Source organism: Spodoptera frugiperda, chromosome 31 (assembly GCF_023101765.2).
Source record: "Spodoptera frugiperda isolate SF20-4 chromosome 31, AGI-APGP_CSIRO_Sfru_2.0, whole genome shotgun sequence".
NCBI lineage: Eukaryota > Metazoa > Arthropoda > Insecta > Lepidoptera > Noctuidae > Spodoptera > Spodoptera frugiperda.
The window spans coordinates 500109-514566 of record NC_064242.1 but is presented as its reverse complement, the minus strand read 5'-3'; the positions used below and the strand labels follow the sequence as shown (position 1 = coordinate 514566).

Sequence of the window (14458 nt, the reverse complement as noted above, 5' to 3'; positions counted from 1 at the left end):
ATCACAGTAGCTTAGTGTTTATATAGCTCTCTTTATATTGAAGTCGGTTAATAAAATAAATGCGTCATTCCCTAATTAAAACTGTAATCAAGCTAAGTGAGTTTTATGATTCCGTCCACACAGTGTCCCCTTTCCGAAAAGGTCAATGTTTCCCCAAATATTAGTTCGGGGTACAAATATTAGCTTCTAAATGTTTGTCTGTTCGTTTGTTTGTTTGGAAGAGTATCCCTTTATTTGGTAGACATATTGGTTGCATATCAGTTGTGCAACAAGAAATGGAATATAATAATTTTGTTTTTGTTTATTACAATCTAGAAATGGTGGAAATGTACGTTTTATGTTTAAGAGTAAAATTGACCGATGAAATAATTTAATAAAGTGTATTCCAGTGCAGTGATAGTAACGAACAAATGCTGCAGGCTGCAGCATAAAGCAAATACATAGAGGATACGTCATAACTGGATTTCCCTTTAACATAATGCGTGACGTTACAAACCACACCCCCTATTTATTATCTAGCGATCCCATACTACTAGTCCACATTATAATAGTGCCACTTTCTGAACGCTTATAACCTATCTACACCCTTATACTTATAATATCATTGGACAGAGCCATTTTTGTGTCACAGTGCACAATCAGATTATGGCATCTCCTCTTTGTACTTGTTTCATCTGCTGCAGCACTAAAAGATAGAAAATAACTTTATACTTATTAAAAATAATTTCAAATATACTTCTTTGGAAACTTATACCCAGCCCTAGCACCAACAGTGGCTGTTGTAAGGTGCTCCCACACAGCAGTTATCTAACGTTATACAACATTGTGTAACAAGATAACATTTATAATACAGTGTAATATACTCTACAACTACTGTTATAATTTGTTTAAACACAAATGTTAAGTCAGTCCCTAACGTTATACAACCGCTGTGTGGGAGCATCTGTAGATAATTTACCTTTAACTAATTAAACGCTGGTATTTTACAGGAGCGTGTCCCGGTCGCCCTCCCCCTCCCCCTCAACCCGGGACTCCCGCAACACAGACAGCGCCAGTGAAGCCCTCGACAATGACAAGGTTTGTGACAATTATAGGATTATTAACCTTATTCCTATGATATAAAGACTATGTAAACTGGTTAGTTCGGAACAGAAAGAACTATAGGATTATAAACCTTATTCCTATGATATAAGGACTATGTAAACTGGTTAGTTCAGAACAGAAAGAACTAAAGTCTTTAAAATAAATATTATAGAATTCAGTTTCAATAATAGTTTTTGCTTTATCATCGCATAATGGCTATAATGTTGAAAGTCGATGAATGAAATGACCTATAGTCAAAATGTGTTGTAATTATTGTCGAAGTTTCCTATCAGCTAGAAAACATCATATTAAGGAAGCAGCTAACTACAAAGTGTCATGCCATTTTTTTTTAAATTAGATCAACCATGTTCAATTTGTGTATTCCATGATTCAACTGTTTAATTTCACTTTGAACCTTATTTGGAGTACAATTAGGTTTAATATTCAGTCCTAAAAGCTCAATAATATCATTAGACAAGGAAGTACAACTAGCATTGAACGCGGCAGTGCTTGCGTTGCAGACGAGCGAGAGTTCGGTGCAGATGCCGTCGCACGCGGGCGGCGACTCGGCGTCCATCTCGAGCGGCGAGCTCGCCGTCACCGTCGTCAGCGCCACGCCCACGCAGAACAAGGACAACCCCAGGGTGAGACAGTACACGCAATTACCATACAATATCATACATATGCCTGTAAAAGGTATTACATATAAAAGGTATTTAAGATCTATTTCTACGCTTTTACCAAAATCTGTAACTTATGAAATTGCAAACTGCTCTGTCTGACTCCAGCGCTTTTCGAGTCGAACAAAGTATTATTGAACATTTTCAGTTTTCAAAAATTCTTATTAAATGTATAGGTAACAATATTAGGCTCACACTCATTTAAACAGAACTTACAGGAAAACTCTTGAAAAGTAAATACATTAAATACGTGCACATCTGCCCACCCTTTCGAGAATAGAACAGTTCTCAATTATCTATCCACAAAAAATCCATAATTCACATTAACAGCCACCAAAATATCAAAAAACTGGGCCTCTTATACCCCCACTCATGTGCCCGAGCGCCACCTTGTTACGTAAATAATTGATACTTACCCGGCAGCTGCCCAACTCCGCGAAGGCCGGGGACGGCAGCCGCACCAAGAAGAAGAGCTGGTACAACGCCCTCTACCCCACGTACAAGAGCAAGTCCGACGACTTCAAGCGGCTGTTCAAGGACCTACCTGATGATGAGCGGCTTATAGTCGGTTAGTAATAAATACTCATGCTTTTTATGAAATAGGCGGCAAACGCGCAGTCTTGTCACCTGATGGTAAACGGTCCACCCGTGGATACCTGCAACACCAGAGGAGTCACAACCACGTTGCCGGCCTTTTAAAAAACGATTACGCTCTTTAAGATTTGCTGTCGATAGCAATTAGCTAAATTAGTAAAGCATCATGTGAGCAATCCTAATATCAAAATTCACGATACGGAATTGAGAATGTTACACGTTTTTGCCTAAAGTCCACCGAATAGATTCTCAATTCTAAAGTAAAGTTTGTTGCATAAAGTCTGTAGTATAAAATTAATAGATCAAATCTATAAAGGAAACACAGGCAAAACCCAACCAGAATTATAAAATGTTTATTATCTCAATGCTTTATGTTTCAACCACAAACAAAATCACGGGTAAAACCTAGCTCTACTTTATAATTAGCGTGTGATGATTGAAACGAAACATGCTAACTATTTCATCATATGCTCGTGTATCCGTGCAGACTATTCGTGCGCGCTGCAGAAGGACATCCTGGCGCACGGGCGGCTGTACGCGTCGCAGAACTACCTGTGCTTCTACGCCAGCATCTTCGGCTGGGAGACCACCATGACCACGCGGTGGAAGGACGTCACGGCCATCACTAAGGAGAAGACTGCGCTCGTGAGTAATGTTTACTAGACTATAAGATAGTGTATGTGTATTAGGACTGAATGAAATGTTCAATACATTATGAAACTAATATTCAAGTTCCTCAATCAAACAAAACACATCTATGAAATATGTGATGTGCAGCAAAATGACGACGTTGTAATGCGTCGCAATACCAAATGTGTCCGAAATGATTTGGTTAAAAGCGTCTCGAATTATCACGTCACTGACTAATAAATAAAATTTGTGTCTGTATAATTGATATAACCGCTTTTTACTACACTACTGCATATGAATATACGTACAATACATACAGCAATAATATTTTTACAATTTTTCTCCGTCTGTTTGTTCTCGCTTATTTCTTAAACGGTTGGACAGACTTTGACGGGACTTTTATTGGCAGGTAGCTGATGTACTAAGGAGTAACTTAGCCTACCTTTATAGTTATAAAGTCCGTAACTCACGCAATTGAAGCAGCCATCGGCTGGCAGTAAATATAAACGTTGTTGTTTTCTATTGGAGATAGCAGTTCACATACATTATAGTATGTCGACTTGTTTAAAACAATTAAAACTATCCTTTGAGAGTATAATAAAGACTCACATTACAATTCGTTCCCAGGTAATCCCCAACGCGATCCTAGTGTGCACAGAAGGGGAGAAGAACTTCCTAACATCGTTCTCCGGGCGAGACAAGGCGTACCTCATGCTGTTCCGGATCTGGCAGAATGCGCTCATGGACCAGCCCATGAGCAGCCAGGAGTTCTGGCAGTGGGTGAGTACCTACCAGCCTACAGGGCCATGTAGATACCTCCTAACAGTGTTAAAAACTGAAATAACAGTACCCTTAGTATGAGTTTGCTTTACGTTTGAAGTAATCGAAACGAAAGCGCGTTCGACGCTCTGATTGACCGGCTTGAATAAACCAACCAATCAAAACGCCGAATGCGCTCTCGTTTCAATTACTTAAAACATAAAGCAAACTCATACTAGGGGTACTGATCAAGTTTTGTTTAACTATAATAATTTGCATATTGATATTAAAGTATTGAGTAAGTAATACAGATTTGCATAGGCTAGAATGCCTGAATTGCTGAAGGTAGCAACACGACCTACGAATAAATCAATACTATAAAAATTCTAAAAAAAAACATGTGTCTCCCTGTCCGATCCCCTATAGTATATTCAAATGTATTCGGAAAGCCGTGCCACATATAGATATATTAATTCTAAATCATGCGCATTGCGGAACGATCACAAATCAATGTTTACCATATTATAAAAGTGAAAAACAAGCTTAGCTTTGCCAATAATGTTCCTTGGTGTTGCCAGATACAAATATTTTGTTGTTTTTGTTTTGTTGTGTATCTTATTTCTGTTTGTTGATTTGATATTGTTATGATTAGTATTTACTCTTGTGTACGAGCTATTATAATAATATGATTAATACGTAGTAGGTCTGAAAATCGTTACTTTTTAACATGTGCTGTTCGTTAATGCGACAAAAAAACATCATGATCAACTTTTACTTAATTTGTTTTAAATAAAACGTTCCCTCCACTTGGACTTTTTCTGTGTCGTGGATGCGTTTATAAACATACAATTTCACATACACATGACACCCAGACCTGAAACAATAATTTTTGGATCGCACCAAGAGTTTCTCAGTAGCGGATTGCCCAGCCACCGCACCAACAGTGCAGTCAAGTTATGAAACAAAATATTTAGTATCTCGTCTTAAGCATTTTGTAAAACGAAAGCTACAAGTAGAATAAAAAAATAATATTTTTCGAGCTAGCAACATCATTTTATGCACAGATTAGAAATTCAAAACGATTCAAATGTGTTCCGACCTGAATACTCCGTGGTTTAGCAAATATTTCTCCTTTGTGTGTAGAATTCGTGTTACACTGACATTAGCATAATATTGTACCTGTGCTACTATTCGCCAGGCAAATCTGACTGCTTTATATTTCTGCACGTGTTCTCGCCTCGTGATCCCGCGAGCTTAGTTTTAGTTTCAGTTTTATTTTACACGCCTTGTTTTAGCTTAATATTTAAAGTTCTAAATAAAAATAACTTAAACTACGTACTAGCAGTAACGTTAATTATCTTTTCCGGAATAAAGCATGAATATTATGAATGATCTTGTAAGAGTCGCAGCAATTGACGTTCCATAGTCTCTACCTACCCACATGGGAGACAGGGGTGAGGTTATGTATGTATGTAATGAAGGATGATAAACAAGTATACAAATGTTGTAATAGGTGGCGCTAGTTTCGTTGTTTTTGCTAGTGGTGAATATGACAAGTATAAGTCTCTAAAAATGGCGAATCAACACAAACAATATCAAATCAAACTTCTATGAACCATTCTTCTTTACCTAACTTTGGAATAATTTATCTAACACACAATATGAAACAAAGTCACGAATCGTTTTGCTCAAATCAAAATATTTTGGCAGTAAAAGTCGCTTGGTACCCAGTACATTTAAATAATTCCATAATAACGCAATGTCTAGCGTTACTAAATAAATACTCAAGAGCAGTACACACTCATTGATCTAAACTAAAGTACTAATAAGTGATAAGAACGAAGGAGTTATATTTTAGATTTTATTGTTTCAAACAATGGCATATTAAAATGCTCTCGCCGATTGCTGTGACAAACAGTACCTAACTCTACACAAACATATACTTATGGTATTTAATCAGTTGTTTTTAATACTACAACAGAATCATATAACTCTAGTTATTTGAAAAATATAATTTATTAGTTTGTGCATTTTTTAAGTCTGTTTTTACGCCTAATTTAACTCATTAATCGCGATTTAACACTCTTCTTGATAACGGAATTACTTATAAATCTTGTGGTAGTGTGATGATTCCTTCGAATGTCATCGATCGTTATTTACTACATACAGTGTCAGAGCAACCTGTGAGTTTTAATAAGTTTTACTATGTTTATTATACGTATATTGTACTATGCGTATATTTGCTTAGGTGTCTTTTAATGCTCACAAATTAAGCAACTAAGATTAAAGTAATCATGGATATTTTTACAATTTTTATCTCTATACAATCTTTCACTTGCAACTTCGTCCACATGGAAAAGTAACCTTTTCAAAAAGTTTTCATATATCCTTCAAAAAGGATATCCTATCTCTACCAAATTACATGTGAATCGCTTCAGTAATTTTGAGCATGAAACCGTCAGATAGACTAGCTACTTTGGCATTTACCTTGGAGTATATATCGACCAATCTGATAGGCCAATACCTGCGTGCTTGTATAAGGAGAAGAATGACTATGATGGAAACTAAAGAATTAAGCAAGGGTTGTAGTCGATGACGCTCTGTAGTTTCTACCAACCCGCATGAGACAAAGGATTATGTATGGATTTCCTTCTAAAATATTCTAGAGCGTGGAAATTCCAAAGTATTGTAATATATTCCATCGTCAGTTTGTCCAGTTCATGGGAGGCTCATTATAAAGTAGATGAGGTGCCACAAGTCCCAGTGCGCGGGCCGAGGCGGCGCGACTCGCTGCGCACACGCACCCACCCACTCACAGTCACTTTTATACCATTTATTTTAATAATGGACTATCTATTCTGGTTTCCTTTATTTATTATCTATGTTTTGTAATTTTTTAGCTATACGTTAATAAGTTTTTTAATCGTAGTTGTTTAATTGGTGTGGTATAATTTGTGTGTGGAAAGCACGTGTTGTGTAAGTTTTTTTATATTTCTTTTATAAAACTTTCTAGATAACTACGTTGATACATTTTACTAGTGTTTAAGATGCTTTAAATTCTATGATTTGACATTACTTTTTAGTAAAAACGTAATAAAACTTATAAAAAAAATATCTTCTGCTTTCAAAAAATAGTTTTGCGTATTTAGTAATTGTAATCTATAACTTCTAAAACAAGCAATAGATAACTTTGACGTTTATGTGAATCTAAAAATAAATTGAGATATTTGTGTAAATATAGAGTTTTGTTATATATTTTCCTGAAACTTTACGATAAGTCGGTGACTTATATTTGGCTGTACAGATAAGCAATCTGACTGGGCTACCAAGTATTACAACATAGTATACAATTTGCTCGCCTAATCAAGTCTAGTGGTTAATGCTCATTCCTTCTCGCTATGAGAAAAGGTCTTTGCTGAACACTAGTATAATTTTAGGCTGGTGATAATGATTTTTTTTAACGTTCCCCCACACTAGCAGTTTCTCCTGCGTCGTGGGTGCGTTAACAAACATAAAATTTCACACGCACATGATACCTAACAACAATTTGTGGATCGCACAAGAGTTACTCCATACGGGAATCGAACCTGTTACATGTTATTCGGTGGCCAGTTGCCCAGACATCGCGTCAACCATGCAATTAAAATTAATAAAGATAGAATCATTTCAATAATAGATATTGAAGTCTAAACATTTATTTCAACTAATCCTTCAATAGGCTCTTTTGAAACTTTTAAAAATGTACAATTGTGTCCTTGTATGTCGTATATCAACTTACCCCTAATTACAGTAACCTCGTAAACATAACTGGCGAAAACATAGTGTTTACTATGGCATTTACTATGTGTACTTCTGCCCACCACTTTGTAAAACAGCGTTAAGAATAAGCAGAATCTCTGATATCTGCCAAGCCCCTCGGCTGTTATTGTTTATAATAATTTGTACGTTGCTTGGATAGCGTCCAATGTAATTGGCAACAAGCCCGCTACACATATTACTTGTCATTTTCGTACAAATGTCAAAGTAAAATCATTGAAAACTAACAGTTTCCAAAATATCCTGTAATCTTTACAGTTTTTGTTTGTGGAGGAAAATATGAAAAGGAGTGTCTGTGTGTAGTAAAGTTGATGTTTATATTGATAACTGATCAGTGAGTCATTTACATTTTTTAATTTTATCTTGGTCTTATGAATCATTAGTCGTCTTGGTATGTCGTATTTTGTGGAGCATTTAATTTATAATTCGTTCTTAATAGATAACGTTTTTATGTGTATTTTATTTTCCAAAGTAGGTTGAAGAATACACTAAAATATTTATTTCGTTTAGCCCTGAATTCCTTTAATGTAGGGAACACTTACTTTAATACATAGATAATTCCTATCGTGATTTTAATATAAATCGTCTTTTGTCATTTCTACGTATTTGTTTTGTTATTGAAATCTTCCTAAACGACTGGACCGATTTTAATGATATATTGTTTGTGCCCGACCTGTCTGATTTAAATTCTATTCAGTAGATAACACATTAAAACTGTGTATTTGTTCCGCCTTAATCCTGTTATCTTATGTTTATTTAATTTATATCTGATTCTAATGTATTTTCCTTTTAGAAATTCTTATATACCTACTACATTACTGAAAAAAGAAAATAGAGATATCGAAAGATTATTTGTAAGATATATTAAATGCACACCTGTTTGGTAAAGCAATAATATGCTAGATAACTGAGACTTATCTATAGTTATCCTAAAGTTTAAACCGCGATAAACTGTTCGAAACATCTCATTTTGAGCAGATATCCTTTGTTTAACTAAGCACTAACATCACTAACACAATATATATATTTATTTTATCATTTCTGTCTATACAAAATACACAAAAGTGAGCTCGACCTTAAAAGGGTCCTGAAAACAGATTGTAGTTACTACTACAGCAGAAATGAAAACACAATTACGTAGTTCTTGATTTGATTTTGTCATATCGTTTGTGCTTTTACAAACACATCGCATCCCGAAGGAATTTGTGAATCACACAAAGAATATATATTCTATACAGGAATCGAAACCGTGACACATTGCGCAGTAGCCAGTCATGATATAAAATTATAATGTTCCCTGTATATGTTTCAGGTGCACAGCAGTTACGGTGAGGAGCTGGGCTTCAATTCTGACGAGGAGGGATACGGGCGCGACGCCATAGACGACGTGCCTCCGTTGCCAAACGACACTGATCAGGTACCCACTGCTCCACCTCTTGGTGGTCATCATCAGGTGGAACACGTCTTGGTGAACGAAGACCTAAGTCTAAAGTGCGGTTGCTAAGGTCCTCACGATGGGTATAGATCGGAAAGGGAAGGTCTAACCTTCGGTAATCTCGCTCACGCGGCGAAATACGTTTTTTTTTTGTTTTTTTTTTTTAGAGGAGAGAAATTATCCTATGACTTCTCGCGCCTCGGGTGAGGTGAGAGGGAGTGTCAGACTCTTACTGACTCAAAATCACCACGTTCCTACTTCTGCTCTTCGAGCCGGAGCCGCGGTAACTCACTAGATAGAACTCACTCGAAAAGCAGAAGGAACGGGGAGGTTTTTAGTCAGTAAAAATCTGACACTCCTTCTCGCCCCGCCCAAGGCGGGAGAAGTCATTGGATTTTCCCCCTCAAAAAAAAGCATAGTTTCACGCCGGTTTTCTATGAGGCTATGGTATCACATTCGTGTCGAAGCAAGGCTCTCCTTTACTTTAAAGGTGCCATCATGGTCGATCCCCCTGTGGCTAAAATTTATGACATACCCGAGTCTAACGGAACTGTACTTTTATATCAATAACTACCTAGATATTAAATACTGACAGCTCATCAGCAATTCAGTAGAATTGGTAAGTATATTATATTTAAAATAGCGGATATATTTTGTGGTACTTTTATCTTGAAGTGTTATGTACTGTCTCTAGGCGTGTTCCATACAAATATCAAGAATCTATCGTGAAGCTTGATAATAGAGTTAGTAGATAATGCACGGTATGTAGGCGTTAGGGTAGGTCGTGTCCTAGACTAGTAGTACAGTTTTATCTCTATTTAATGATTTTTAAGCAACTTACCTAAAATATGATGAAATTATAATTGATGGACCGCGTAAAACGTCTACATTTTTCTCCTTATTTTCGCCAAAAGTATAGTTTAAATCAGCACTTAATCTCAAGCTATTTCTGCTGAATACGTCACTATCACCAGTGATCTAACTTACAAGATACAAACACTTATTTAAACTAATTAATATTTTTCCTCAAAGACCTCCGAACTCGTATATAGAAATATGCGATAATCCTTCCGTTTCTCGTTATGACGCGATTGCTGATAATTTCGTACCTACGTATCTACAGGTTTACCCAAATATATCTAGGGACGTTTACTACACGATACTACTAAGAACGACTATCTCAACAGATAACTAAATACGACAAAACATCGCCAAAATACCTGACTCATTCCCAGCTTAAACACCTGTGCTAAAAACTAGGAAACATAGTTTTTAAAATTCAACTTTCAACCTATAGCAACAGAGTTATTTTTCAGATTAGCAAAGCTTGTTTCACGTCATAAACGCAAGTTTACTTTGAAAGAAAAATCAACTGTATTTACAGTAGATTACGGATTATATTTCAATGGGTAGGATTTGTTTCTCTGTGTGTGTCGTATGTAGAGATAAAAATGCGATAAGTTTAGAAATACCGAAAATAAAAATCAATCGGTAATCAAGCCATCGTCACTATCAGTCGATAAGTGATAGCGGTGTAACTACACGTGTCCATCATGCGTATTACAAGGAAATCTAAGAAAAAAGTGAGTTTTTATTTTATATTTTAATATTATTTTCACTCAAAAACTAAAATGTTACAAAAATCCTAACAAGTAATACATTTTCGTAAAGATGTAGCCTGTAAATCGTTTTGTTATATTTAAAATCCAATTTGAACAGATATGTAGTGAAATACATTAAAAATGGAGATACATGTTTACGTTTAATTGAAGAAAACATCGTAAAAATATGATAAAGTTATTGTTGACATGTATATGTCATAGATTATATGTTAGAACTGGTTGGTACTTACCTCGTATATTTATCTCAACTGTAGTACTATGTGGTAGTGGTAGGTATATGTTTATGTATAGAATACTAGCTTCTGACAGCGGCCTGGTGAAAAGTTTCCTATGTGTTATTCCAGACCATAACCTACCCCTGTTCTAAATTTCATACCGATTGACCCATTAGCCATTTTGACGTGATTGAAACAAACTCACAAACATTCGCATTTAACATATAAGATAAACACTACCTATACATATCTATTCTTATTATATCGCGTTCTTATTTCCGCGTTGGTATTATTTTACGTAAGAACTTTATTTGAAATGTTAGGCAGTGGTATAAATATCAAATCACACGACAATAAGCACTGGCTTTATACTAAATTTTTGTCAAACAAATAGCATTATATCTTAATACAGTCTTGACGAAGGTATGACCATCACCTCACCCTTACATATTTGCTAGGTATGTGTACGAGGATATAGTAAGTCAATCAAAATAAAGAAATATATAGAATTGCTGCAAATGTTTGTGTTGTTGTAAATGCGATGAAGACTGCCTATTATAATACTCACACTAATTCAATTTAATTACATGGTAATTATCTACTTTCTGCAGTTATCTCAAGTTATATAGAGGTGTCACGATATACCATCTTATAGCCGGTTTCGGTTTCAATAATCTGTATTTTTGTAATCAGCTCACTTATTTACAGTAATCACCATTTATGGTACCTAATCAAATTACCAGTTGATACTATATGCTTAATCCAAAATTTGTCACCAAACAAAGCATATTATTAGACTTTCATCGACAATATAGAAAGTTTCTTAAAATATACATTTATTTATTTATGTATTTAGTACATTGAGGACTTACAGCTAACAAAAACGTAATAAAAAATAGATATTTATATATCAGTAACATACTCGTTAGACACATTTATACTCTACAACTTACATCAAAAACGTCTAGAAGATTTCGGTAGCATTAAATAGATTGCACGGCTTACAGACTATAGGTAAAGCAACCAAAACAAAGCGAGATAATAATCAACATTACTTAATTTTCCTCTTTCTAAACAATGAGTCATCGACCTATGCAGCTATAGCCCCCGATAAACAATAGACTCTTGGCTACTGAATAAAAACTACTGAAGACGCTATAGTAGCTTTTCCAATTAGTCACTAAAATGTTCCTTTTTTTAAGGAACAGTGAGTAAAGTTCCCTAAGAAAAGAACGTTCTTCCTCGAGGTCGAGCCTCGTAGGCTTTCTACCCAACAGTTGTTCGTTGGGATTTTCTATCCATGTTTATACGCATGTAAACTTCACAAGTGTACATTTTGGTACATTCAAGCTGGCCAATCAGAGTACAGACCGCGCTCTCATTTCGATTTCATTAAACGTAAAGGAAACTCGTACTAAGGGTAGTAATACTTTATAGTACAAGGTGTCTCAAAAGAAAGTTCACATTTAAATCTTTTTTTAAAAGAAAAGTCTTAGCTTTATTGAAATTTTTTTTATTGTATATTGAAGTACACTGTTTGGGAATTTATTTTTTAAAAATAACATCGTCCAAATGTAAACCGTTGCGCTCTCGGCATTCATTTAGTCGGGCACTAAAATTGCCTATGACAGCTCGGCAGGTAGTCTCCATGATGGCTGCCATTTCATGACGGATATTTTCTTTTAATTGTGCCAGGGAAGTCGGTTTATTAGCGTAAACTTTTGATTTGACATAACCCCACAGGAAAAAATCCATAGGCGTTAAATCGGGACTCCGTGGAGGCCAATTTATGTCACCTCGCCTGGAGATTAATTTGTTCGGAAAAAATTCTCGAATTCGAGGCAGAGATCTGTTGGACGTGTGTGAAGTTGCTTCATCCTGCTGGAACCATGTTCTTTGGTTGTAACCAGGAAAGTTTTGCAGTTGGGGTACGAAAAACTCGTCTAACATCTCCACATAACGCTCTGAATTCACTGTGAGTGTGCGTCCCCTTCCATCTTCAAAAAAGGGCCGATAATTCGGCCGTAACACTGTCCACGTTTTCGGCTGTTCTTGATGTTCTTGGCCGCCCAGATTTTGGTTTCTCCAGAGTTGACCCAGTCTCTTCAAACTTCTTAACCCATTTTGCAATGAGTCGAGTGCTAGGCGCATCATTTAAGTGACGAATATGTCGAATACTGCAGAATTTTCTACGCGCTACAGTCGCCGAATTACCGTTTTTGTAAAACTCACGTACGAACAACCCACGGTCCGCACCAGAGAAAAGCTCCATAGCGACTAAATTCCCAAGACCCAGACTACCGACTGACATACCCCCCGCGCCCCTCAGAATAGTTGCTTTCGCGTAATAAAATAAGCAAATGTGAACTTACTTTTGAGACACCTTGTACAAGTATGGAGTAAGTTTCAGTGCTCCCTCATACTAAGTAACTCTTAGTTAAGAGATGTTTTCGGGATGGTTGGTGAAATCGGCCATTAGAACTAAAAGTTACAAATGCTTTTTATAAAAATAGTTACAACAAGGAAAAATTGTGTCATATGTTTTAAAAAATACCTAATTATCTAATGACAGATCGTAATAATATTTTGATAACAGATAAGTATCAGTAGTTACTAAGTATCTATATTTAGGCTCGACTCGGTCTTACATAAGGTAATGGTGCCAGGTGTTGAAACATTAAATACGGAATATTTGCTATCGTAAAGATTAACAGCATAATATCTGGGTGTCTCGATACTGAACCAGATTACATCGTTCTTAGTAGATAGAGGAGCTCATAACAAATGTTAGTCATATTCTTCTTTAATTTTTTTAAACTCTTTAAAATTGTATGTGGTTTTATCAGGCACTTATTATTTTTTAGTGTTCCGTAGCCAAATGGCAAAAAACGGAACCCTTATAGATTCGTCATGTCTGTCTCTCCGTCTGTCTGTCCGTCCGTATGTCACAGCCATTTCTTTCCGAAACTGTTGTTAACTCTTGTGACTTAGAATGTAAATATTTGAATAGACCTGCATATGCAACTATGATGAGCTATATTTAACCTGCATACCATAGTTCAGTTCAACACTGTCATTGTTGTCAATTTTGAACTTGAAATCTCAAATTCATAGCTCTGAAATTGTACTGTTTTATGGGTGCAGTTTGTTTATCTAACTTACAAGCTTCGCGGTAAAAAGAATACTCATTTTAAAGTTTACTTTATATATCTACCTACCCATTATTTAGCAAAGTAAATAAAGTAATCAAACCTACTATCACTAACGACGTGGGTGGCATATATTACTATGATTCAGGATTACTAACAGTAATCAGAGTAATTTTCTCTAGTACTGATAGTCAGCTGATACTGCTGACCTCCAGCTAGCTCAATTTTATTTATTACACTAGATTTATTTCATTAATTTTGCAAGATAAGCCTACAATAACCTATTGCTATTAGTCTAATAACATTAATAGTTATTTCGGCAAAATTAGGCGTGCTGTTGTCATATGATACTGTGGCAGCAATATATTATTTAATTTATTGAAATGGAGAGCAAACTTTTAATATTTTATTCTTTGAAATGTAACAATAACCGTTTACTCAATGTTAGAAAGTGTTAAATCTCCATTTTGTATCT

General features: G+C 35.6%; 1 protein-coding gene across 9 annotated transcripts in view; it reads left to right on the top strand.

Annotated features, from left to right (window-relative positions):
* The window catches only part of LOC118276111 (protein Aster-B), a 48486-nt gene that overhangs the window by 11810 nt on the left and 22218 nt on the right, over positions 1-14458 (top strand). For 5 of the 9 annotated variants that reach the window (XM_035594278.2, XM_050707495.1, XM_035594280.2 and 2 more), the window contains 6 exons: positions 990-1077; positions 1605-1727; positions 2187-2331; positions 2845-3002; positions 3615-3767; positions 8875-8979. In XM_035594278.2, coding sequence (XP_035450171.2) covers positions 990-1077; positions 1605-1727; positions 2187-2331; positions 2845-3002; positions 3615-3767; positions 8875-8979 — 772 coding nt within the window. Of the gene's footprint in view, positions 1-989; positions 1078-1590; positions 1728-2186; positions 2332-2844; positions 3003-3614; positions 3768-8874; positions 8980-14458 lie in introns of all 9 variants that reach the window. The other 4 variants (XM_035594279.2, XM_050707494.1, XM_050707497.1 and 1 more) reach the window with 3 other exon arrangements.